Source organism: Amia ocellicauda, chromosome 21 (genome assembly GCF_036373705.1).
Source record: "Amia ocellicauda isolate fAmiCal2 chromosome 21, fAmiCal2.hap1, whole genome shotgun sequence".
Lineage (NCBI taxonomy): Eukaryota > Metazoa > Chordata > Actinopteri > Amiiformes > Amiidae > Amia > Amia ocellicauda.
This window is the reverse complement of record NC_089870.1, coordinates 20,833,598-20,860,875: the sequence shown is the minus strand read 5'-3', so window position 1 is coordinate 20,860,875 and position 27,278 is coordinate 20,833,598. Positions and strand designations below refer to the sequence as shown.

Sequence of the window (27,278 nt, the reverse complement as noted above, 5' to 3'; positions counted from 1 at the left end):
AGACTCATCAGACCAGGCAACATTTTTCCAGTCTTCAACTGTCCAATTTTGGTGAGCTTGTGCAAATTGTAGCCTCTTTTTCCTATTTGTAGTGGAGATGAGTGGTACCCGGTGGGGTCTTCTGCTGTTGTAGCCCATCCACCTCAAGGTTGTACGTGTTGTGGCTTCACAAATGCTTTGCTGCATACCTCGGTTGTAACGAGTGGTTATTTCAGTCAAAGTTGCTCTCCTATCAGCTTGAATCAGTCGGCCCATTCTCCTCTGACCTCTAGCATCAACAAGGCATTTTCGCCCACAGGACTGCCGCATACTGGATGTTTTTCCCTTTTCACACCATTCTTTGTAAACCCTAGAAATGGTTGTGCGTGAAAATCCCAGTAACTGAGCAGATTGTGAAATACTCAGACCGGCCCGTCTGGCACCAACAACCATGCCACGCTATAAATTGCTTAAATCACCTTTCTTTCCCATTCAGACATTCAGTTTGGAGTTCAGGAGATTGTCTTGACCAGGACCACACCCCTAAATGCATTGAAGCAACTGCCATGTGATTGGTTGGTTAGATAATTGCATTAATGAGAAATTGAACAGGTGTTCCTAATAATCCTTTAGGTGAGTGTGTATATATATATATATATATATATATATATATATGCGCTAGTTAGAGCTCATCTGGATACTGTGGACAGTTCTGGGCTCCACACTTCAAGAAAGATATCGCTGCTCTAGAGGCAGTTCAGAGGAGAGCAACCAGACTTATTCCAGGTCTGAAGGGAATGTCCTACTGAGAGACTGAGGAACTGAACCTCTTCACCCTGGAACAGAGGAGACTACGTGGGGACTTGATCCAAGTCTTCAAAATCATGAAAGGCATCAACCACATCAAACCAGAGGAGCTATTCCAGATCAGCAGGGACACACGCACCCGGGGACACAAATGGAAATTGGGCTTCAAGGCATTCAAGACAGAAAACAGGAGACACTTCTTCACACAGAGAGGCGTCACAATCTGAACAAACTCCCCAGCGATGTGTCTGAAGAGACAATGTGGGAACATTCGAAAACAGGCTGGATAGGATCCTTGATCACTTAGTTATTAATGGACACCAAACGAGCGCGATGGGGCGAATGGCCTCCTCTCGACTGGACACTTTGTTCTTAAATTTAAACATTCTCCCTTTCTGTTACCCAAAGGGAATTATTTGCATAACGTACAAATTATGCCTTTATCATCGTGAGTCAGAAAAGCCCCATAAATCTGACCAAGAGCATCGAGAGAACAAAAGTAAAATGTCTCCGTTCCAGTGACAGAGGTGAGCAGGTGAGCTCACCCTTGCATGCTGTCGTCTGTAAAATAAAAAGTGTGTAGCAGTGTTGCAGCACATTTTCCCCTCCAATTACTGAAGAGTGCAGGTATTGATTGTTGCTGAAGCCGGGACGCGGTTATACAGCTAATGGATCGAGTGGAGGAGTAAAGTGCATCAGCATGGCGGTGCTCGGGGACGGAGGGGTGGCGGGGGTTGTGTTTGCCAAGATTTCTGAAGTGCTGTTTAGGTCGGTACACTTCTAATTTGTAGGGGTAATCTGGAAAGAGGTGCAGGAGAGGACAAGGCCTCAAGCAGGGGGCGCGGGCCAGAGAAACCGGAGGCGAGGAAGTAGACGAGGTTCTGTGAGGAATGACCTTGCTCTGGCTGAACAGCTTGCACCGACCAGGGAGCAGAGCTGGTGGACACGCGTGATTTAAAGACCGTCGGTGCACAACTCGTTTATAGCGCCCTGTGAAGTGTAACACTGAGACATCAGTTTAGTGGAGTTCCTGTATTACAGGCACGGTTATTCTGGCACTCGGCATAATCGGCTACAAGCCACCAGTGTGTCCCCACCGTTTATTTGATCTGAATCAGCTGAATTTTGTGGATCTTATGGCAGGTGAACCCATTATAATTATTAGTAGTAGTCGTAGTATTGTGCAGGTTGGAAACAAAATAACACTTTAATCCAAGTTAAAAAAGCTGGACAGGAATTAAGAAGAGTGTGAACTATTCAGGTTTAATATATAATCTATTTGAAGTTTAATAATATCCTTCAGCCCTGATTTTCATCGAGACTCTTTTCTCAGCCGTACACGGACACTTCAGTCTGGGTACAATGTGCTTCTCTTTTCTTGACTGTAAAATCCGGTCATTGTGCGTCTTGTAAAGGTAGTGTCTCACGACTACATAAATAATATGCCCGGGCAATTGATTTCACAGCAGTTTGGGCTTTTCACATTTCAGTGCATTTTCCCCCATGACTGCATCGTGTCCTACCTCGGAGAATCACTAAATCTAACAGCCTGCAGTCTCCCCCTCCACTGCGCGGGTCGTTCCTGCCTCACAGCGTGTTTGGACAGCACCCACCAGGCGCTAAAACGGCATCTCTCCCTCTCTCTCCCTCTCACAGCAATTAGGAAAAGCTTGTGGACTCACCAAACAAAAGCAATGAAAACTGTTGAAGTCCTGGAGGACAACACAGGTCAGTCAATCACTTAATCAATTTAGGCTGCAGCCGGTTTGTTTTCGTTTCTCCTGCGTTCAAGCAAGATATCCCAAAAGCCCAGCTTATGGGTTTTGATGTTTATTTGGTGCCCGTGGTTTCTCTCTCTCTCTCTCTCTCTCTCAGAAGAGTTTTCTCCTCAAGACGGCAGGAATCGCACTGGAGAATTCAAGGATGAATCACAGCTCTGCGCCCAGCCTTGCCAGATTGAATTTGCAAGACATAAAAGAAGATATAAACATTTTGAGATCTGGGGAGCAATGTTAAGCATTTGAAAGTGCTGAAAACGACCGTGTTTATGAGTTTATGAGCGCGCGGCTGCCACACAAGGGCAAAACACACGGTTTGTGCATGAAGAGAACCGGCATCTAAGTGACTGACCAATTTATCACCGTGGGTCTAGCAGCTTTGCTTATCGTTAGAAGGCACATTGGTGAACGATCAAAAGTATTGACTGATGCTTTATTTATAGGGGATAGTGTCTGCATGTACATAAAGCCAGACAAAAGCCTCGCTGACAAAGGGAGCAGGTGGCAGTTTGTGTTACTAAGCCGACAGCGCGGTTTACTGTAACAAGTGTCTGAAGTGATGAGGACAGAACAGGAGGAAGTAATACAAGTACTAAACGATAAAAATCCCCTGTTCGCACGGCGCCCAGACAAGCAAGCTTTGTTTTTTGTGGGAGAAGGAAGAGTTTCACTTTAGGTCCAGGGTTTCCCAGGTCCTATTCCTAAAGCACCCAAAGGATTTATTTTTATAAGAGGTGACATTTTCCTGACGATATTGTATTTGTTAAGCAATTGCTCTATAGATCAGTGTAAGTGGCAGCTGAATATGTCGGTTTATTTCTCCATTGTGCGTTCGTTATGGTAATAGCACTGTTCTGTCCCACCATCAACTTCTCGCCCAGTTCGTCCAGTAACTGGGCTGCCGTGTGGTCCAGGCCAGGTCCTCTCAAGCCGTGCCTACTTTAAGAAGCGCACAGACGAGTAAGTCGGAGCCAGGCGGTGACACAGAGTTCATAAAGTAAAATAAGAAAGGAGAGTTCAGTGCCCAAGTACGAATCCTACTTAATTAAAGACAATAATCCCAAATCCCTCGGGGCTCAAGATATTATGAATCTGGCGCTTCCTTGGTAGTAAGATAGTCACGGTACAATAAGCACCATTAACTTTTCAAAGCAGAAGACGGTGTTTGCTACGGACAATTGGAGACATCCTCGGGCTCGGTCCCACAGTAAAGGGCAGCTGATTATACAGGCAAACCTCTCTCAGCACCGGGAAACCACGACTGGGCGGGATTTTTAAATAGGAAATGGATCAAACCCGAATGACTCTTATGCAGTTCCAGACTTTCCTCTTTGAGAATTACTCTGCTTCGCCATGTGTTGATGGCAGAGCTGAAATAACATTGTGTTTGACAGATTCAAACACAGTTGTGCATTCATGGCATAAGTGGATAAAAGACCTCTACCAGTAAACTGGGGTCCAACGACAATCGATCACATCACAAAACCTCAGACCCGAGCAGCTGCCGACTCTCATCCACTGAAATAATTCTAGAGATGTTCATACTCCTACGTGTGCGTGTGTGGGTGTGTTTGTGTACTTTTACACACCCACTCTCACACACACGCACATCTGAAGATAATCACAAATTCGGCAGGTTTAAAATACTGATAAAGGTGTAAACTATGGATGAAATATATCAAGAAAGAGGGAAAACTGAAGGACTTTAGACTTTGGCTGCAGCACCGGAAGAAGAGTGTGTTATGAACAAATACATCATGGTATGGATGTGGACTAATCGCGTTAGTGTGTAAAATCACATGTGCCGGAGCGCAGATTCCAAGAAAAGGGCGAGGGCTAAAAAAAGCTACAATTATCGGAGGTTAGTCTCTAAATGACGTTGTGTTAATTGCCCCGTATTCCCAGAGTAATCGGTTCTAATTTACTCAGAGTAAATAATGTTTCGCCGCTGTGTTTAATCCAATTGATTCTTGACCGGCAGTGAGCTGCTCGTGTGCGTTTCATACACCAGGCAGGAGCAGCGATGGTTTATCGTGATTTTTCCATCCAACGCCGGCGTACTGTGGCACCCAGCTCTGTATCCATTAGCTGATTAACCTCATCCTATATTTGGAAACGGGCTCAGCAATGAGTGACAGTAATGGCAAATAATTTTAGCAGTAATGTTTCCAGGGTAATTATATGTTCTATAAAAGCTAATTACATTTTCATCTTTGGCAATTTACTGACGGGACTCTAACAGCCACATCAGGGCCCTTTTTTCCATCCATTTTCTTTTCCTCTCTGTGTTCTCTCTCTGCAATCGAAAGCTACGCGAGCGTACGGCGCTGACCCGGATAGGCCAGTCAAATAATAAATGAAAGCACAATTTACGCGAGAGAGATTCCTGGTTATTTAGGATATATTTAGCCTGCAATTGAGGATGATTTGTGGCGTTTGTTAAAGTGAGTGTGATACAGATATAAATATTATCGGACCTCTACCGGGCGAAGCGGAGAAAAATCTGTTTTCGGGATGCTGTGTTTTTTGGGGGGGGGAGAAAAAAGTATAGTTTTGATTGATATCTTTATGGGAAAACTAGGTCACTCTGCAAAGAATTCTCATTTCGAATCTAATCAGAGGGTTAAACGGAAATCATCACGAAGGACTGTAGGAGATTTTTGACGGTTTTGAAATGTTTTTGCGCTTCAGGGTTTCTGAACTGCATACTGTACATTATTTAATCGCAAGAAAAACATTGTTGAAGCAAAGTGAACAGGCCTCCTGTGTTTCTATGTCAAGATGAGATTGTACAGATGCGCAGGAGAGGGAGGGAGAAGGCAGTGAGACATCCAGAACAGTTTCTAGGTGTGCCGTGGCTTAGAGAGCACTGGATAAACAGCATGCTCCAGTGAAGATGCATAAGACAGTGTCCAGTCGAGAGGACCATCGTGCTCGTTTGGTGCTCATTTGGTGTCCATTAATAACTAAGTGATCAAGGCTCCTATCCAGTCTGTTTTTGAATGTTCCCACATTGTCTCTTCAGCCACATCGCTGGGGAGTTTGTTCAGATTGTGACGCCTCTCTGTGTGAAGAAGTGTCTCCTGTTTTCTGTCTTGAATGCCTTGAAGCCCAATTTCCATTTGTGTCCCCGGGTGCGTGTGTCCCTGCTGATCTGGAAAAGCTCCTCTGGTTTGATGTGGTCGATGCCTTTCATGATTTTGAAGACTTGGATCAAGTCCCCATGTATGTATGGATGGTTAGTTAGTCATGGGGCTGGAATACTTCAGTATAGTCTAAGAGGATCAGGGCAACAACCCCAATTCACGTCTTTTTTTCTCTCCTTTTCTTGGTGACGGGTCTTATTAAGACTCCGGTACATATGGCAGGAGAAAGGAAAACGCAGTGTCGGTTCCTGATAACCATGTTCCTCTGGTCACGCAGCGTCTGTTATAATTACCTGAAGTATATAACCTTCTGGTAAAATTACTTTCACCTTTCCCTTTCAGCTTCATTACCGGCCTTTCCCCTGAAGCCGCTTCAGTTTTCATCTTATTACATCAGCGTTACACAAATTCTCCCATTCCGCCAGTTTATCGTCGCAGAGTTTATATAAAGGGTTTGAAATTGAAGCCCACCGGTACGCTGGGAAGACCACCGTAACAGATGTGTGTGTGTGAGGAAATTGCACAACCTGCTTTGTGTTACACTGAATGTTGAATATGACAGCTACTGACATTGTACGTGTTATATATTGATCGGTAGTTAATTCCAGCAGAATGTTCAGGTACAATCGGTGATGGACCACTACTGGAAATGCTCAATGTTGATAATTGCAAGACCCTCCTGCACAAAGTCAGAGCCACACACAGCCAGGCAGGCTAATCTAAAAAGTAGCATTAGGAGCCTCAGAGAGATTTTCTTTCTGTGAGCCTGCAACACTTAACAGCTTATTCTCTCTCTCTCTCCTCTCTCCCTCTCCCTCTCTCTCAACCTATTTGTCTCTATATAGCAACATTTGTGCCATCTGTTCCATCTTCACTCTGTCTGGCTAATGATACGATCTCTTCATTTAGGCCTCTGCAGCTCGGATAACTTTCTACTGTATTATTATTATTATCGTGGTGATTTGTTTTCTCGGAGCAGGCTTTCTTCGTGCCCTGCGGCGGCGGGTTATCTGTAATTGGACACCAGGACCCGGGGACAGGGTCACGGCCTTCTCGACTTAATCAGCAAAGTTATGAAATGTCACCGAATTAAAAAAGAAAGAACATGACATAGCGTGACGCACACCAAGTTAAATGTTTTTGTTTATTTTTATAAATAATCTGAAGCAGCACATTGTAATGTTTTAATGCTATATTCTTTCACAATCTTTCTATATGTATTTTAAGGATATATTTGAAAACAGGAAAGGATTTGTTTTCAGAAATTAAATGTATATTTATATAGGCATTAATTAGAAATGACTTATACAGGGAGGTAACTCCTATTCTCTGAAGCGCTGAATATTTTATAACGATTGTATATATCAATATAATATTTCTGGAGTATATAGAATAAACTGTCTGACCGCAATATTTCCAACATTAATACAATTTTCTAAATTTAGACAAATACAAACTGTCACTTAGTGAAAGGGAAAGAATCATTCTCTACAATGGCAAAACCTCAATTTAATTATGTATGATTATATATGTATGTGTGTATGTTAGTAGAGACCCTTTACCTTCAGTTGAAGTAAAACAATCTATGACATTTCAAGAAATAGTACAGTAAAGTCAGAAAATATACAACTTCTGTGCTAATGAAAGTCAAATTGAGAAGAAATGCAGCACACAACGGGTGACTGCACTTAGGGGCGGCGTATTGGGGAAGTTCGAGTGAGAGAAGAGATGAAACTGCATCAATATTTGCCTCCAACTCAGAAAAACAACGCTTCACTTCCCTCTGAGTAAAGGTCAAGCTGCTGCTCGCGGTGAAGAATCCAGGTAAACAGTGTTTTGTGTTTTAGGCCAAATGAAAAAGACATCAATGTTGAAAGTCGAGTGAAAGTTTATTAACCATTTTTCTACCTTCTGTGTAGAATACTATGATACTAATACTATTACTACAAATAATAACAACAATAATACATGTCTGTGTGTCTCAGAACCGGAAGCACCACGAAACGAGACCGGCATCGGTGCGTCGGTCTCATCCCGCAAATGAAAACCGTTCATATTATTCCTCTTAAGGAGCAGAAACGTCAATGAAGCAGAAGGTGCCCTGAAATCTCTCCAGTCTGAGCACTTCCAAATTCCCATCACAATAAGTCTGTTAGCCTTTATAAGGAGGATGACTCGAACCCCCCCACCCACTCCGGGGAAAGCAGACAAAATGTCAGAGAATGAAAGGAAGTCTAATGAGTCACAGCGATCGCATTACTACTCTGAGAGTCTCTAGCCGGTACAATAGCAGTCTTCTATCATAAGCCTGCTCCTTCAGCTAGGTCCCAGTGGCAGGTGACGGAGAAGAGAGGAACAGAGCGCTAATGAAGTCCCACGAATGTCCCACGAGCGAGATTCAATGGCACAGACTTCTTCAAATATGTCCCGGTGCCTTCAGGGGTGAAAAAATACAAAGCGTAGATGCAAACTAAGTAAATGAGGAGCGGAGGATTTGAGTCACGCCCACAAGAAGCGTCTCCTGGCCTCTGCACTACTATTGTCGAGCCTGAAATAAACACGAGATTCCACCGGCGCACTGCAATGCGTCAGATAGCCACGGCCTGGCACTTTAGTCTCTATGACAGGACCTTATAAAGGAAGAAGTATGATCCCATTATGGTTATGAGCTCTCTGAACGCACTTCGCTGAAAATCCCATTTATAGGAGAGTCCGGAGGAGGCCGTGGTTTTCCCATATAAATAAGTAAATGTGAGGTGCTAAATATATATTTGTCAAACCCCACACACGTGTATAGTATCATTGTAACAGTACAGAGATTTCACTGAGCTGTAAGCCTGTTCAATGTCCTTGCAGAGAAGAGAAACAACGGATGCTGAGCTAATTACTGTTCTGCACCTCCTGGGCGCAGATAAGTGCTCCCCGCTGCCTGACACGGCCCCTCAAAGAGCGCTGCGGACCCCATGCTGGCTCTGTGTCCCCCCCACCTCCCAGCCCACAGCAGGTCCTGTCAGGTAATGTCACTCACCGGGGCGAGTGGGACCACCTGGGAATGGAGGCAGACGACCCGGGCGATCACAGCGGTCATGATCCAGACCCGTGGATCTCATGGGCTGCAACCTAACGGCCTAAAGGACGTTACTCTCTCCATGCTGTGCCAGCGTGCCAGTGCACACTTTCATTACCACACTTCGAGAAAGATATCGCTGCTCTAGAGGCAGTTCAGAGGAGAGCAACCAGACTTATTCCAGGTCTGAAGGGAAAGTCCTACTGAGAGACTGAGGACCTGAACCTTTTCACCCTGGAACAGAGGAGACTACGTGGGGACTTGATCCAAGTCTTCAAAATCATGAAAGGCATCGACCACATCAAACCAGAGGAGCTTTTCCAGATCAGCAGGGACACACGCACCCGGGGACACAAATGGAAATTGGGCTTCAAGGCATTCAAGACAGAAAACAGGAGACACTTCTTCACACAGAGAGGCGTCACAATCTGAACAAACTCCCCAGCGATGTGGCTGAAGAGACAATGTGGGAACATTCAAAAACAGACTGGATAGGATCCTTGATCACTTAGTTATTAATGGACACCAAACGAGCACGATGGTCCTCTCGACTGGACACTTTGTTCTTATGTTCTACCACTTGATGCTGTTTGCCAAGCCACCCAAATGACTACATCTCCACCGCAATTAGTAGGAAAGTCTGCAGCACGATTCTTGAAAGTTTCAGTTGCTTATTAGATGGAGAAAAGCTATTTTTTTTGTTTGATCGTTTTTAAAAAACCTCCGACTCCTGTACCCAGAAGAACTAGAGTGCGTGACGTCACACCAGGTATTTCACCGATTTAAACCCCTGGCACTCAATGGCAGATGACGGAGAAAGCGATGTTACTGGGTTGGATGTTTTGTGTGAAAGTGTTGTGGATGACAATTCACCCCCACAGTCCCCAACATCAGATACAGCAGGATGGCATATACACTTATTTGATTTGATTTGATTAATATGCGGTGGAGCGCTGTCGTAATCCCGGTGCACTTCTGAGACAGACTCCTTAACAAAGAGAAATTAACCTGATCATTAGCTCCTTCACTTTCGTTCAAATTATCCTAATTATCTTAATATGCTTAATTATCATGCATGGCAAATAATTATTAATAATAATAATGTATATATTTACAATATACTTGTATGGATTTCATTATTATTAATCATAATAACATTTAATTTGTTCATATGCAGACACTAATATATTACAGTAGTTTAGTTTGTTGAATTACTCTCCCAATCAGTCACATTGCTCGGCTGTTTGGAGGCGGGATGTTGAACTGATCATCACAATGACTTGTTTGTTGCAGTCAGTCAATCGGCAACCGGATTAATTTTAGTGAAAGTGTAGGGATAATTAACATGTTAATATATTTAAATTTAGAAGCTCATTTTGAACCCCGTCCGGTCTCAATGTCCTTGGATTAGGTGCGTTTCTTCACTGTAAGCTATTTAAGTCTTTAATAATGCAGAGACGCTGTTATGTTCCTGGATGCAACCATATATTAAACACTTATTTACCATGATATCTGTCCCCTGGGTGCATTATTATGTTTGGTAACAAGTTTTTGTAAGTGCTAATACAGCAAAACAGCCTGAAAGATGGCGAGCGATACCTGGTGTGACGACACGCATAAATCAGCTGCAGCTTCGAGCGATCTGGACTTTTCATGGAGGGGTCACTTCAAATGTATTTTTTGACCTACCAGCAGTACTTTAAAAGTGAATTCTGAAAAAAGTAAAAAATTATTATTAATATGTGTGTTTATCAAACATTTAATATTTAATATTTAATACTTAATAGCAATACACCATAATACCGTGATCGCGTAATACCGTAATATTTTTTGTGACGGTTATCATACCATGAAGATCTCGCATCGTTACACCGCTACTCCCAAGGCACCGCGTGGTCCGGCAGTGTCAGAATGAATCCAGCGCTCCGGTCCTAATCGAGAACCGTGCTCTGCCGAGGCAAACTCACTCTGCCCAGACTCTTTCCACCTGTCTCTGTGCCCGATCCTTGCCACGCTACACTCCCCGACTCCAGATCTCTCTCTCTCTCATCTGTATCCCTGTTCAAAACCACATTCTGCACAGACTTTTCTACTCAACCAGACCTATAGCATCATTATTTTCTCCTCTTGGAAAAGACGGGAGATTTTATTGATAAGTTTTGATTGATTTGAAGTTTTCCTGATGCAAGCAGCTGTTTCTGTGTGCAAATGTTAATGTCCGGTGGGAAAGACGTGCATCTGCAGCTGCAGGGGATATTTTTAAGAGCATCCACATCCTGCGCTGGGGACAGACCTCTGTCTGAATACCACGTTTCACTGTGACATCAATTGTGTCAGGTGATCGACAGATCGCCGGGTAGATAAGTATGAGTTAAGGTACATATGACACGGACAGGTATGACCCAAACATAACCAAGTCACTGTGCCGTGTGAGAGAGGTTGTCTCAAAACCGCCTTTTTCTCCCCAAAGTCGGAACAGATAGGAAACACAAAGGCAGCAGATTCCGCCATTCGATTTTGTTTCAAGATTTTCTTATCTCCCTCTTTTTTTCCCACGGGCCGACGAAGTAAATAGTTTTGACTAGTTTTTAATGGCCTGTTCTAGAATGGTATCTTTTCTCAAAATGCTTAAATCAAAAGAGATGGGATGATTATAGGAGCAGATGTTATCACATCATTTTCTATTTTATGCTTTTTGGTTCCATTTCAGGGGCTTGTGGTTTTAAAAAATAAATGATCTGTCAGTTCCTAGATGTTTTCAGGAAGTTTACTTCATAGACTGTAGCCGCTGCTTGTAAACACTAGCATTCAATTTTATACAGTAGGCAATTTACTGTTTTCATTATTGCATGACAAAAGGAGACGATATCTTCCCCAAGATAAACAGTCCTCAAATTCTTCTGTACTGCAAAACGAACAACTACAAAAACACTACATAGTCAAGTGTGACCAGGTCATTAAACATCACTGTTCACCAAAGAAGCCATTAATCTAATTAAAGAATGCATGTTTATATAATATAATTTATAGTTTTTTAATCAATAAAATGACCTTCTAATGTACACCGACCGATCAGCCATAACATTATGACCACCTGCCTAATATTGTGTAGGTCCCCCTTTTGCCGCTAAAACAGCCCTGACCCGTCGAGGCATGGACTCCACTAGACCACTGAAGGTGTGCTGTGGTATCTGGCACCAAGACGTCAGCAGCAGATCCTTTAAGTCCTGTGATTCATCAGATCAGGCCTCCTTCTTCCATTGCTCCGTGGTCCAGTTCTGATGCTCACGTGCCCATTGTAGGCGCTTTCGGCAGTGAACAGGGGTCAGCATGGGCACCCTGACTGGTCTGCGCTACGCAGCCCCATACGCAACAAACTGCGACGCACTGTGTGTTCTGACACCTTTCTATCAGAACCAGCATTCACTTTTTCAGCAATTTGAGCTACAGTAGCTCGTCTGTTGGATCGGACCACACGGGCCAGCCTTTGCTCCCCACGTGCATCAATGAGCCTTGGCCGCCCATGATCATGTCACCGGTTCACCGCTTTTCCTTCCTTGGACACTTTTGATAGGTACTGACCACTGCAGACCGGGAACACTCCACAAGAGCTGCAGGTTTGGAGATGCTCTGACCCAGTCGTCTAGCCATCACAATCTGGCCCTTGTCAAAGTCGCTCAGATCCTTACGCTGCCCATTTTTCCTGCTTCTATCACATCAACTTTGAGGACAAAATGTTCACTTGCTGCCTAATATATCCCACCCACTGACAGGTGCCATGATAACGAGATTATCAGTGTTACTCACTTCACCAGTCAGTGGTCATAATATTATGGCTGATCGGTGTATGTTACATAAATAGAGAATGATCCCATCACTGTTCATGAACCCCAAACTCAACCCCGACCAGCTTGAACCCTAACCTACAATCTTATACATTACAATGGCCAAAATGAAATTCACAGGAGACGTATGAACATTTTTACACATTTTTGGTGCCATGTTTCTGTTGCCAATCACTGCTTCCATTTTCCACGAGAGAGATCCTGTTTGTCAAGTCATTACTGCTAATGCCACACGTTCAATTGCTTTGCGTAACGACGTGTTTACCCCTCTCGGAGCCGCGTGTGATTAGTAAATTAAACTGGGAGCCGTGAAAGAGATGCTTGAGAGATGGAGTATGGACACAGTGAATCATCAGAAATTAACCTCGTCACGTGGTTTCCTTTCAATGGTCTCTCTGTAGCAAATCAGGAGGGACATCAAAGGCAGGTAAATGAATGTTTATTTAGGGTGAGCTGCACTCCTCTGTAAACACTTGAATGTTCCCAGAGTCACAAGCGATGTTTTTAAAAACAAACATTGCCTTTCTGCACTAGGCATCGTGTTTTTTTAATATATGTGAATGATGCCCGATACAAGTTGCATCTGATATGAACGTGAACGACGCCTGAAAGAGTACTCCAGTGACGTCCAACAATAAACATCACCAAACACAAATAATAAAGACTAGGACATTAGACTGATATTGTCCATACATGATGTGAGGACAGAATATAACACATTTAGTAAGGAAGCACAAACTGGATCCATTCCATACCCAAACACCTTATTTTTTAAATGCATTTGACACACTGGACTGTTTATTGTATGAATGGGTATTTTCCCAAGTGTTTTTTTATTTATTTTCAAATCCTTGCTGTTGTGGTCGAGGGTGTGAAATGTTCAATTCAATCCGATATGTGTTCCTGTTGCTAATGACACTTCTGAATTGTGAATGGCTGCCAGCAGAAAGGCTCTTATTTGATGATTTCAGTCGTAAAGTACTGAACTGTAATGCAAAGTAAGTTCACGCAGATAAAGCAAAAGAAAGACCTGCAAGTGCATTCATTCAAACTTCATTTGAGAGAATGTGTAGTTAGCATTCCCCGACTCCCGTCCCTCGCACAAAGTCCGTATCGCAGATGAGTCGAGGAGGAATTACAAGAGAAGTCGCAGCTATTGTGCTCCCGAAATAACTGCAGTCTAACACATCTTCACACTGTAATAAATACATTGGAGCGTCTCCCGGAGAACAGAGTATTCATCACAGACACCGACTGTGGCCGACACGTTGAGAAACATCCAGTCTGGGAACACACTTGTACAGCCTTCCTTTGGGAGTATTATAGGCCTGGGCTCTGGGATGTGTTAAATTACAGCAATAGAAAGCGTGTGAGAGTAAAAGTACCCTGCAGCAGAACTAAAACACAACCATTGTCGTACTTTGTGTGTGCTGGTGATAATAAATACTAAAATAGCTGCTACGATCAATCTGCTTCTACAAAACGGAACCCTCAGAGGTCTTTAATAATTCCATATTATCCCAGGCAGGTCTTTGGCGACCAATTTCTTATGTTACAATAACAAACGTGTTGCACAAATCACACTTGTCAGGTGTTCTAACGTCGGGGTTTAGCTTCAAGGAACAACTAAGTAAAAGGTTAAAACTGGTGGGAGATGAGAAGAAGCATTTCAGCTTTCATATAACTGCAGATTATATCCAGTGGCAATTCTAATATCATTCTGAAGCCAGCTTGCGTTATCAGCTTGTCGTGAGGACACATCAGAGGAAAACTACATCGGGTGTGGGGGGTTCGGGGGGGAGTGTTCTGTTGTCAAATTTCCATCCGTTAGACACACTTAAAAACGGACACTTCTGTGTCCACACACGAAGCATGTTCAGTTACTTCTTTGTCAAATAATGTAGTATCTGTGCATGTCCAAACACTTTACATGTGCAAGATATTAACGTATTCCATCAGAGTTCAGTTGACGGTTAATACACTTTGGCACAAACTATTTTGGGTGCCACACAGTTGTGTTTGAGACTGATGGGGAAATTCAGATGCAGGTCAACCCCATCATAAAGACAGCCAACTGTTTGTTCTTCGAAATACAATTAAATCAGTTTTTTAATCTGGAGACTGAATTAAAGGGCGATGCATAGATTGGGCTCTTAAACCTTTCCCGGCAACTCCCCAGTTATTATAACCTGGGCGTTCATTCGGCCAATCGGATAAATACAGCCCTGACCAGCATGCAGTTTAGTGCAATAATGTATTCCCAGGTTGACTCCCGAATTCATGCACGTTCATCTGAATAATAAGGAGCAGCCATGGAGTTATACACAGCAGATTGACAGACATCTCCGCGCATAACGAGCTTCTCGATATAAATTGGCCTTTAGCGAACCATACTTCCTCCGAGAGCGGCAACATTTGCATAGCGGCTGAGTGACTAACTGGCCGAATGGACGTTTGTATTTCTAACTCTGAATAAACGAGAAAACAAAATGGCAAAATCGAGAGACGCGTATTTCTGTGCAATATGCAGATGATGCCCAGATCTTCCTGTCTTTTCCCTCCTTTGACCCTCTCATCCCCTCTCGCATCTCTTCCTGTTAGTCTGTTATCCACTGCCTCCTCTCCACTCTCCTTCCTCCAGAGCCGCTCCTTCTCATCCCTGGCCCCTAAACAGTGGAACAATCTTCCCACCGAAGTCAAAACAGCAGAGTCCTTGACCTCCTTCTGGCGATTACTCAAGACGCATCTTTTCAGACAGTACTTATAATATTAGTCCTTTACTCTCCTGTAAGACAGCACTTTACAACGTTTTATCATACTTCTTGTGTTACTTGTACTCGTATTATTTTGATTTCCCTCTTGCTCCCTTTCCCGTAGCCCTTGACCTAACATCTTGTCTGCACTCAGCTCCTACAATCCAGGATGTAAGACCTCATATATTGTATTCACTTGTGTAAATTGGAATTTGTAAAATGTATCATGCTTTGAATTGCACTGTATTATGTAAATTTGAATTTGTAATATTTGATGCCTTGTACTGAACTGTATTTTTTCACTTTGTATTGCGCTTATATTTTGTAAGTCACCCTGGATAAGGGCGTCTGCCAAGAAATAAATAATAATAATAATAATACGAGGAACATGTTCATTAAGCACATTTGAAGGATAGACACTTTTACTCACACATTATGAATGCTGGTCAGAGCAACTAACTCAATCAGCGCTACTACAGTCTGTTTTTCAGGCTAGCGATGGCAAATGTAGGAGATTTGTTAAGAGGAGTCGGCCTGGGGAAGATTGCGACTGAATTATACAGTATAACTATAAATCATCTCCCTCCTAAGAAAAAAAAAAAAACGAATCAATTTTATATTGTATGAAAACGACGGATAATCTATCTAAAAATTACAGCTCTTGGTCTGCCAAGCACAACACAGAGAATTGAGCCATTTCATCACATTTTAAACGCCTCTTTAAGGACAGATAATTTCTCTGTGGCATTGTCACAGGAACACAGTAATTCAGCTCCTTCTCTCCGACAGCTTTAGAGTCTATATCCACTCGAACTCGAGAAGCACCGGCAAATGGAGTGAGATTGGACAGCAATGAAAAAGCGTTTTAAAAAGTCTGTTGTGTTCTCCTTGACCTACAGAGCTGAAGCGATTTCGTTTTAATTCTCTGCTTTTTAAGATTTCGAATGAAAACCAACAATCGTTTCTGATTACTGGAGAGAAGAAGCCGCCGTCCCAGAAATGTGACACTCGCTCCGACGAGGCGGGTCTTGAGACGTGCCAAGCGTTTTCAAAGCCAGGAATAAAAAAATATATAATAGAAATCTCAAAACCGAATGTAATCACATGTGACAATGTGACAAAACATCCACGTATACTGCAAAACATGACAATCCACCTTATTCCTAGACACGCTGACAGCAGGAAAACAAGGCTCTGTAAAGAATTGCTAGTATTGATTAATACTTGGAGAGAGTGAATCTGCCTTCCTTTTTGTGTCTTGAGAGCTAAGTAGCAGATAGACACTTCCCCAAAACATACAATTTTCCCTGCCTTAACAAATAACAAACCTTCTCTTCGACTCACAGTGGAATTGTGCCAAAGGGGCATCATATCTCCTCATTATCTAAAGATTGTTCAGTAGGCAATATAAACTATGTATCAGCATTAAATGAATATTAATTGATTCTTTCAATACTGATACTGATGTTCATCGCGGAAGTCAGATGCCAAACCGGGGCGTTCCTCCTCCCAAAATTCAGTTTAAATCGCCAGTCTGTTTCAGAGGAGGTAAAAGGGTGAAACCGGAGCGTCACAAGAATAGAAGGAACAGTTACTTACTTTGTCAGTTCGACGGTCTGGGTTGCTTTGTGCAAACTGCTGGCAGCCTTTTTAAATTCCTGTGCGGCCTTTAGCACCCCATCTGTGAGAGAATAAACACGGCACTGTGTCACATTTTAACAACTGAAACTGTCACGACTGGAACAGAATACTCACGAGAAAATGCATACATACATGCATGCATACATACATACATGTACCCACCTTATACTGTAAATCGTTTCCATCTGGCTTTATCTTTTGTTTTTGGTATTTTTCCGTTGTCACTGACAGACATTATATTCCACGTCACTGAAAAATTTGAGTGATTTGCAAATACTGCCACATATTTCTCAAGGCATGGTTTGGGCCAGTTCTCAATGTAATGAAGAATTTACACCTCAATCGAATTGGATACAAATATATTAAATTGCACAGGAGCGACTGCTTGGCAATCGCACTTGATGGATGGTGTGAAGAATGTCACAGACAGGCTTTGCATTGTGGGAAAACAAAAGCGTGAAGTGGCTTTGCGCAAAAATTCTGGTAAAAGAATCTTGTAACAAATGAAGCATCGATACATTGGGCCACGAGAGGAGGTAACATTGGATCAGATTAATTACACAAATGCCACAATAATTTTGTGCTTTACTGTATTATATCCGTGGTCAAATACCTAACGCTTTGCATCGCTGTCTTAGATTGACATGAGGTGTTTACAATGATCTGAATTCGCACATGCCTTTAAAACAGCCTCGCTTCAGATTCAATCGCCACACTTTTGTGCGTCGAAATTTGTATCGCCATTTCCTGCGCTGCCTATGAGCGCAAGAATCCTCTTCTCGGACTCCCTGGCACGCCTGAGCTAAGTAAGTGGCTAAGTGAGCAGCTACAGGGAGGCTTTTAAGAAATCAAAGCAAAAATGCCTGAATTCTGCTGAAACAAACGCAGCAATTTACCAAAACGCTGACCAGTACGGCTGGACTGACACGGGCAATAATCCTGCACTCCCAGCTAGTAGTCAGCACCCGTCGGGAGGAGCATAGACTAAGCCCTCCTCGGAGATGGGTTCAAAATGTATTCAATCCCTTTCAGCCAGGAAAGCACGCAAACACAAACCTGTGTCAGTGATGGACTTCGACAGCTTGAGTCTCACCAGGCTCTACTGTAATTCCCAGACAAAAACCACAACAACAAAACATCATCAGAATCTCACAGCGGGGAACGAACAAGTAAATACTCTCATCTCGCCTCAAGAGAAAAACAGGAACAGGAATTTGTGCTCTTGTATTCGAGTCCAAGTTAGCAAACTATTCTCCCACATTTTCTTAGCACGGTATACATCATAGTGCTATAATCCCAAGTCCCGAGGCTTCAAAGGACTCGGACACTAACGCTCGATCTCTCACTCACCCAGACTGACGTTGTTCTTCCGCAGCAGGTTCCCGTAACTGGCCTGAAATTCTGCCACCATGATGTCAAGTTTGTGGGCGTACTGGGTGCAGTCCAGGTTGAGAAGCACTTGGTCAGCCAAGGTGAGAGCCATCACCCCCCACAGGCGAGCGACAGCCTGGTGGTATTTGAAGCCTCGGTCCATGAGGCGGGACATCAGGTCGAAGGTCTCGTAGGCCGAGTGGTACATCGGATAGGAGGAGATCTGGTACACCTGCCGAGGAGAGGAAACTTTCAATGTGGACAAGTGCAAGGTATTACACGCAGGTAACAAACATGTCCACTATAATTACATTACGGGAGGAATAGAAATGGAAGAAGTATCGCATGAGAAAGACCTAGGAGTCTATGTGGACTCCTCACTTTCTCCATCCAAACAATATGGGGAAGCAATAAAAAAGGCAAACAGGATGCTAGGGTAAGTGTAGAGTTGAGAACAAGGGCAGTGATGTTCAGAGCTCATCTGGATACTGTGGCAGTTCTGGGCTCCACACTTCAAGACCTGAACCTTTTCACCCTGGAAGACTATGTGGGGACTTGAGCCAAGTCTTCAAAATCATGAAAGGCATCGACCACATCAAACCAGAGGAGCTTTTCCAGATCAGCAGGGACACACGCACCCGGGGACACAAATGGAAATTGGGCTTCAAGGCATTCAAGACAGAAAACAGGAGACACTTCTTCACACAGAGAGGCGTCACAATCTGAACAAACTCCCCAGCGATGTGGCTGAAGAGACAATTTGGGAACATTCAAAAACAGGCTGGATAGGATCCTTGATCACTTAGTTATTAATGGACACCAAACGAGCACGATGGGGTGAATGGCCGCCTCTCAACTGGACACTGTCTTATGTTTCTGATGTTCTTATGACACACAGAGCAGTCAGGATTCGGTATGTGAGAGCAACGCCAGCTGCAATTAACCCTGAAAGCAGATGAGGACTGACAGCTTGTTTAAATACCCTGCCTTATCTCTGCGAGTGTCAGCAGGAGTGTAAAAGTCTGCTTTTTCATTTTTCCGTGAGCTGTTCACATTTCTCTGCTGCTGTGTCCTGCAACGCTGGACATCTCAGTGAAAAACCCAGCGTGTTTTTGCTCTTGTGAGGGGTTTTCTGTGTAACGTGACTAAGGGAAGTGTGTTGTCCACTAGGGGAAAGGGTGAGAGATCAGCACCCTTCACTTCAGCTACAGAATCAATGGTCTACAAGTCTTCTGCGATGGATGAAGTTACTGAGAATTGGTGCGGCACATACAGCAGTTATTAGTCACAAAAATAATGAGGCAAAACTGAATTACACCAATCCAGCCTTAAGGGATTAAGGGATAAATCTACGAGAAATTGCCCAACTACATGACAGGCCTGACAGATGAAGCCAGTCATTCATCTTAAAACAGATTTGTTTCATTACCTCAGCAGCTACATACAACATCAGTTTCACAAACAACCTGCTCGTTTAATAACTTTTTGATCTTTTTTAACGACTTCCACCCGACAAGGGAGGGGAACGTGGAAGCGAGGGAGTGTCTCGGGATGCAGCCAAAGACTAACCGCCAATTATGACTGTTAATATTATGATAACATTTTTATAAACTAGAGCACTTTGCGAGGGAAAAAACTAACGGAAGCATCAATCAGAATTCTCTTTCGTATTTTCGTCCACAGCTGTAGATAAGCCTTATTAATTCATTAATGTGCTAATCTATCTGCCCTGAGAAGTGGTAATGATGTGTCCGAGATAAACGAGCCCCTCTTTCCTCCCGGGCGGGGGGGTTGACCACCTGTGCCCCAAGCTATGGGCACTTTGGTGAAAGGGGGATTATTGAATCATGGAATGGAATGGCAAGCAATAATCAAGACAATCAGGTAACCCACAAAGCCGAGGTATAATTACAACCTGGAACCATGTATTGACTTGTTTGTTTCATTTGAAAACCTGCGGCGTCCTCAGAAACACACAAAGACAATGAAGACAATTAATCTCCACACACAACCAGATTGACGAGGAAGGGCGGTGGATTTCACATGAGTATTAACAGCCAGTAATGTAGGTGATATAAAAATAAACCACATTTTCCCCTGTAAGTCGGTCAGGTATTGATTTAGACATATCTCGACAAGACACTGCCAAAAACAATGAACGCATAAGTCAAAACATAAGCTACACAAGTTGGGTAAATATGTGTGTGTTCAACAGTGAGGGTAGGACAGGATATGAAAGGTCTGCTGATCTTGCAAAGTGTTTTTTCAGCTCTGCAGAACTGACACAGAACTGTCTACACTCTGAAGAAGAAGGAAAATGTGGTAATTTAATTGTTCAGTCCTCCAGATAGAGACTGAGGGAGAGAGAGAGAGATATAGATAGATAGATAGATAGATGGACACACTTCTCAGCTCAGAAGGCAAAGGAAAAGATTTGTTGTACTTTCCAACATGTATGTATAAATTATAAATAACCTGCTGTATTTTCCACCACACAACAGCAGCAGGTGCGTTAATTACCATCACCCCCATGCTGCTGTGCGGATGTTGGCGACAGGATTCAAGCTGGGCCCTTAAAGGTCACACCTTCCCGCAGGTAAAGAATTTAAAACTATCTTGGGGTCGTATTTTAGGCAGTCAAAATGCAGCCTGACTCCCCACCCCCTCCCCATCCTTAACTTCACAATCCCTTGAGCCAGTAAAATTTAAGACTAGACCAAATACTAGCACTACAGAGAGAATTTCCAGTTATGGGTTTTGAGATGAAAAATGTTTGCATCGCTTGGACATAAATAAATACAAGTACATCGCCGTCCATGACACTTTTCATTATGATGAAAAAAGTCTGATCATTTCTGCAATGGCAGCCCTGCTCTGTGTCCTGTGTCTGATTAAAAGGACGAGTGTTTTAATGTGGTGCGAGTAATCTGTCTCCCCCCAGTGAGAGCCGCGCAGTGCGTCTCCTCAGCACACCGTAAATAACCAACAATCGCATCAATGAATGAGAACAAGATTTGTTTCTTTTACAGGGCCTACTTGCATACCATTAACTAGAACGAGTCCAGGTGGCAACAAACAAAACCGAAAATCATGGTCCAATCTCATCTTTTTATCTGGTGCAGCATCATTAGGACAAATATATTTAATGTATACATATAAATCTATGATTATATTTGTATAAAAATAATATAATTTCTCCGTCCTCTGAGCCTTACAGTTCAACGGAGAGAATAAATGGAAAATATCAGCATGGTTTCCCACGGAGTTACACAAGAAAAACACAAATGAAAAGGACCCTAAACTAATCTAAATATGAACCTGAAATCTTTGCCACAATACAACTCCATGGGACAACTGCTGAGAAATGAAGTCAATGAATTGAAGGAAGTGAAACGCCGTCACCGTAAACAAAGCCGTGCATCCCCAGGAGGCTCACGAGCTTTAAGCACACGATTGCCAAACAAAGTGAGGTAACCTCTCTGAGAGACTGCCCTGAGCGAGTCCGGCAAGTGCCATCGAAACAGGCTGTGATGTCAGCGTGCCCCCGCCCTCGGAGACACAGAGATTAAATCAACACTTGATCAGAAAAGTGGCTCTGGGAAATGAAATGCCTGACAATCACTCATCCTGTCTAAAGCATTTAACCCTGGGCTGGGGGCCCCGTCTGCCTAAAGTGCGATTTACAGCTCGTGAGAAGAAAGCATCCCCAGGTACCTGTGTCTGTTTTTACACATCTGGGCCAGGGCTTAAGATGATCACTGTTTATTTATTTAGAAAACACCATGTCACTGTTTTTTAGGATAGGCCTTGTCAACATCAGTGTTATAACCAAGAAATGCAAGTAAAACGATAAGTTATTCACACAACAAAAATAAGTCAACAGGTGAAAAAGACAATCTGAGTAAAAGATAAACCACACTCATGCGTGCCAAAAAAAAACACCTGTATAATCAGCGATAACCAAACATCCACAGCTAAAAATAGTCTTTTATCAGCCGTGTCATGTGACCAGAATACCTATTTATATCTATCTATTGTGAATTACATTTCTGAAACCTAAGAGCATTTTTGCATAACAGCTTTCGTAACGCTGCGCACATTTACCCCGGGTTTACTTCAAATAGATGTAATTTTGCCTTTAATCAGAAAACTGAGAGGGATATATAAAAGCAGATCAATACAGCTTTTCATAAAAAGAAAAGGTGGTCTCTATTCAATCACTCCTTGCAGTTCCTGTGAGGCGTTGCCACTCAATAGCCGGGTCAGGACAGTGCGTCTTGAGTCATTGCCACCATTATGGGACACATATATAGAGGGGGGGCAATTTATTAGCTGCAGCGATCATCTCTGTAAAAGGACGCCAGGCTTTAAGGTAGTCGATAAAAACGGTCTTCATATAAAGAGAGATGACATCACAGGATCATCTGTTTAAAAATAAACACCACAGAAAAACAGATGAGTTGAGATGAGTGCGTCCATGTCGCGAAATAACTTCCAGAGTGACAGAAAAAGCCTTAATTAACAAAACCTGAGAATCTCTCACAGTATGTTATCATCCCTGACGTTCATTCTTATTAACATCACTATATTGACTGGCTGAAACCACCAGCCTGAACATTATATCCCTGCCTCGCCGTTCTCTGGCCCTGATGTTTCATTGCCCTCAGGAGTGAGAGATTTCTAGTGCGTCACACAGAAAGGGAGGAAGGGGAATAATGAACGCAAAATGCAGGAGAAATTCAATACAGGAAGAAAAAGCCTTGCCTGCCACTTGAAGGGGCCCGTCTATTAACAGATGTATTGAATACCAATGCTTTTCCTTATTGTCTTCCCCCACAAACGTAGTTAATGGCCGCGGGCTGAAGTGGTTGCAAATGGGCTAACGGCCCGTTTCCACAGAGATGCAGCGAAAACGCAACAGCGCCACAGAGACGAACCCACCACGAACAAAAGAGGGAAAAAGACGGAGACACCGATACGCACTCCTGGGGTGTGAAACTGTGTAACGCAAACGCACAATCCAAACCCACCCACGACACCAGTACAGACTGATGTCTGTGGGGCTTAGCCTGCATTCGATAAACAGCCCTCGCAGAATATATCAACCATGTGTGGAAGAAACTCGGTCTTCAATCAGGTTGGAGCGTTCGCTGCAATGCCTTTATTACACACACGAGGAGAGGAGCAGAGCATCAAGGAGATTCCAGAGTTGCTCTGACTCCATACATACTCCATTGCCTCTTATACACACAGAAGTCAAAGATCTGGTTATAATTAAAAGTAATTACTATGTTATCTTAAAAGATAGCTAAGCAGTAGATATATCATTATAGGTAATAGTTCATAGGTCAATACCTGGATTAGAGAGCAGGCACTTAAATTATACAGTTTGACATTGTCTCCAAGATGCTCATCTTAATTACAGAGGTCAAACTAACTTCTGGCCTGACTGTTAACTTGACCTTATCTTTCTTAAGTTAACATGAAGTAAAACATTTGTGAGAGAGGAATTTCTAGCTTTACTTCTACACATGCATTTAATGATGTCCTGAGTTTTTGGAGCAACGGTTAAATTCTAATTCTAATTTACCGTATTTTTGTTTTTAAATTGTATCAGTTTAAAGATATTTCCTCCCATGGCATTTATTTTCAGTGACAACTTCTTTTTCTATGCATAGATCAGGTCATGACACTCTTTCTTATGACCCCGAACCTCGTGGAGAAGTTAGAAGTTACAGATATAAATTTGTAAATAAGGGCACGTGGTAGACCCTTGACCCTGGGCTATGAATCAAACTCTCGTTGTGTTATCCATTGGACTGAGAGCAGGGTGTCAATCCTAATGCCTGTTGTGATTAGCTACAATACTTTGTTCTATGTTATTCAATATCATAGCAGCTGAACAGGAAATCTCATTTTGCCCTGATTGTGTTTTTACAATGGTTCTAACTTTCTTAAAATATACTTAATATATAAACAACATTGAGGATGTATAGAAAACCCTTCACTCACAATGTCCCAAAACAGTTCAGCACAATGCAACACAATCCTGACGTCAGCGCTGCCACCAGGGACCACGACGGTAATGCGGTTCAGGGCATCATGGGGGTTCAGATTAGAACCAATCAGGTGCTCGATGCCGTACAGAGCCCCGCCCCCCGACAGAATACACTGAACGCACTAAGAACACACTGAAGGACTGGCCTGACACCCCCGGTTTCTGCAGGACCATTACACAGCCAAAGAAGCAGCCGTCTGAAGGTGACGTACCGGGCTGTAGGTGTACTTCACGTCTGTGCAGGGAACACCAGCTAACTGTAGGAAGGCTGTGTAGTCGCTATCAGAGCCCAGGGAACCAATGCTAGAGACGGGGGGAAAAAATAAAATGGAAAATCATTTTAATATAGACGACAACAGATGCTAATACGATTAATTCTAACGTTTCGGTGTTTGCGGTTAAAAGCCATGGAATTTTCCCATCGGCTCCTAATAAACGAAAAACTCTCCTATCCTTCATCACCCTATTTGCATAACTGGGACCAATACACAGCTGTTGGTCTTTAAAGGAAACAAAGTCAAGACACTCTAAACAACCATTTTGAAATTCTTAGGAGCTGATTTATTCTTTGAAGACATAATCATCCAGTAGTGAATAACTACATTCAGCTGCGTGTTTTTCCCCAGCTTTCATGGTATATGGATTTTAATTAAAAGGTCTGAGTAACAAAGCCTCAATGCAATTGTAATTGTGGCATTATAAACCGTTGCTTTCACCTTAAGTATAAATAAAAACAGACAGTATAATTATGAGTAAATAACAGGGTTGTGATTAAAGGATTACAGTTCATCCCAGGCAAGACGGCACAGAAACATTCAATGCTGTCTGGCAGAACAATTAAACCCCTACATTTCACTTGTTTCACTGGTTTTCACTTTGAAACTCAAATCCAGGATTAAATCCTCATCACTTTGGCAGGACTTTGGCATCAGAGCTGAATGAAGACATCTGAACTGGCTGCATCAGAAGCTATTTAAACCAGATCAAACCAGATATTTGCTTTTCCAGATCAGCAGGGACACACGCACACGGGGACACAAATGGAAATTGGGCTTCAAGGCATTCAAGACAGAAAACAGGAGACACTTCTTCACACAGAGAGGCGTCACAATCTGAACAAACTCCCCAGCGATGTGGCCGAAGAGACAATGTGGGAACATTCAAAAACAGACTGGATAGGATCCTTGGATCACTTAGTTATTAATGGACACCAAACGAGCACGATGGGGCGATGGCCTCCTCTCGATTGGACACTTTCTTATGTTCTTAGGTTTTTACCTTGAGTGGGACAGATAGGAAAGCTTTTGTATTGAGGTTACTGAGCACATGCCAACCAAGGAAATGATAAACGTACTGGTTATGGCATGAATGTATGCATGCTGGGGTCAATGCCAATGCAGAAGTCTTTAACATTTCAACTGGAATCATCCTATCTTATCTAAGGACTTAAATCTGAAGAGCTGGGTGTGTTTCCGATAACCGCAGTGAATTCCTGATTTCCAGACTAAAGATTACTAAAGAAAAAACTGCCAAGCCATCCCTGCCCTTCAACAGCAGCTGGGACGTGTGATCCTTCATCGACATCCGCAACATCCCCTGTGGTTTTAGATCACAACGCAGAAGTATACATTACTAATAATCCTCCGTCTCGTTACAATCCAATTTCCAGCTCCGTGGGGACCGATAATACCGTGTCTTGCCGCGCTCCCGGCTCTTTGGGCTTTCGGCTAATGCAGTCATGCTTCCTCAATTCATGTGCTTAGTCCTGATGCATATCTTATAAGGCTTTAAGTATATATACTATGTTGGGAGAATACAGCGGACGCCCATAAGCCCATCATTAACACATGCCAGGACCTTTGAGAGTCACTGCACCGATGAGAAGTGTGACCCTGTGTCTCCACACAATGCCTTTGATCCCTGTATCGTACCGGGAAATCGATGTATGCCCCCTAATGAAGCAGTAGAGAGGAGAAAGCCATTATTCATGACTTACGAAGATGGCTTTTTCTCTCTCTCTTCAGATCTAGACGCGTGCTTCACGTTGTTTAGGCACATGCAGTGTTATCAGCACACTTCATCCATCCAACCCCCCCCCACAAGCTCCTCGTGTGTTACAAGTCTTACGAACCACAGCTGATTAAAGCGCTTTCAAAATGGAAAGTAAGGCTGAGATGATCTTCCACGACACCATTAATGTCTGTCATCATTTGGCTGGGCATCACTTTGGATTTGCTTGACGGCTTGCTTAATAACTTCTCGATGATACTGTGGAGAACAACTTCAAATGAACCGACCGCGAATAGATGAAAGCGCCGCCGCAGATTCAATTGTTGGCCTGGAAGGTGACATTTTAATCTCCGCTCTGCGACCTGAACTACAGCTGAACTGACTCCAACCTCGGCAAGGAGAAAACAAACAGACATCGCTGGCAGCTGCGAATGGTGCCAGGCGTGCCCGGCTGCATTCTGGGACAGGACTCGCACGTTGTGCCAACATTGTTCGTTGGGCAATGCACCACATAGCAGTACTGAATTATTTCACTGCCATCTGCACTACCAGGCAGTCAAACCGGCATTGAAATGCACACCGGTCTGTTGACGTTTGATCTGATCGTTTTCATGCCTAAAACAATGCATTGAACTGGTTAATACAGGTCGCACAATAGCAGACAGACTAGTCTACAGCCACAACAGTATTGGATTACTGAAAACGGGGGGTTAGTTTAGCCTCCGAGATATCAATATGTGAGAGAGTGATAAAGAATTATTATTTTGTTTGTTGTATACAGCAGCTAGGGGTAAACCATTAAGGTATAACGCTATCTGCTACA

At 43.2% G+C, this 27,278-nt stretch overlaps 1 protein-coding gene across 1 annotated transcript in view; it reads right to left on the bottom strand.

Moving 5' to 3' along the window:
- Nucleotides 1–27,278, bottom strand: part of LOC136716823 (putative N-acetylated-alpha-linked acidic dipeptidase) — a 52,033-nt gene that overhangs the window by 8,955 nt on the left and 15,800 nt on the right. Inside the window, exons 13-15 of the mRNA XM_066694217.1 lie at nucleotides 24,658–24,748; nucleotides 18,367–18,619; nucleotides 16,975–17,056 (exon numbers count right to left, since the gene is read on the bottom strand). Of these exons, the coding sequence (XP_066550314.1) occupies nucleotides 16,975–17,056; nucleotides 18,367–18,619; nucleotides 24,658–24,748 (426 nt within the window). The remainder of the gene's footprint in view (nucleotides 1–16,974; nucleotides 17,057–18,366; nucleotides 18,620–24,657; nucleotides 24,749–27,278) is intronic.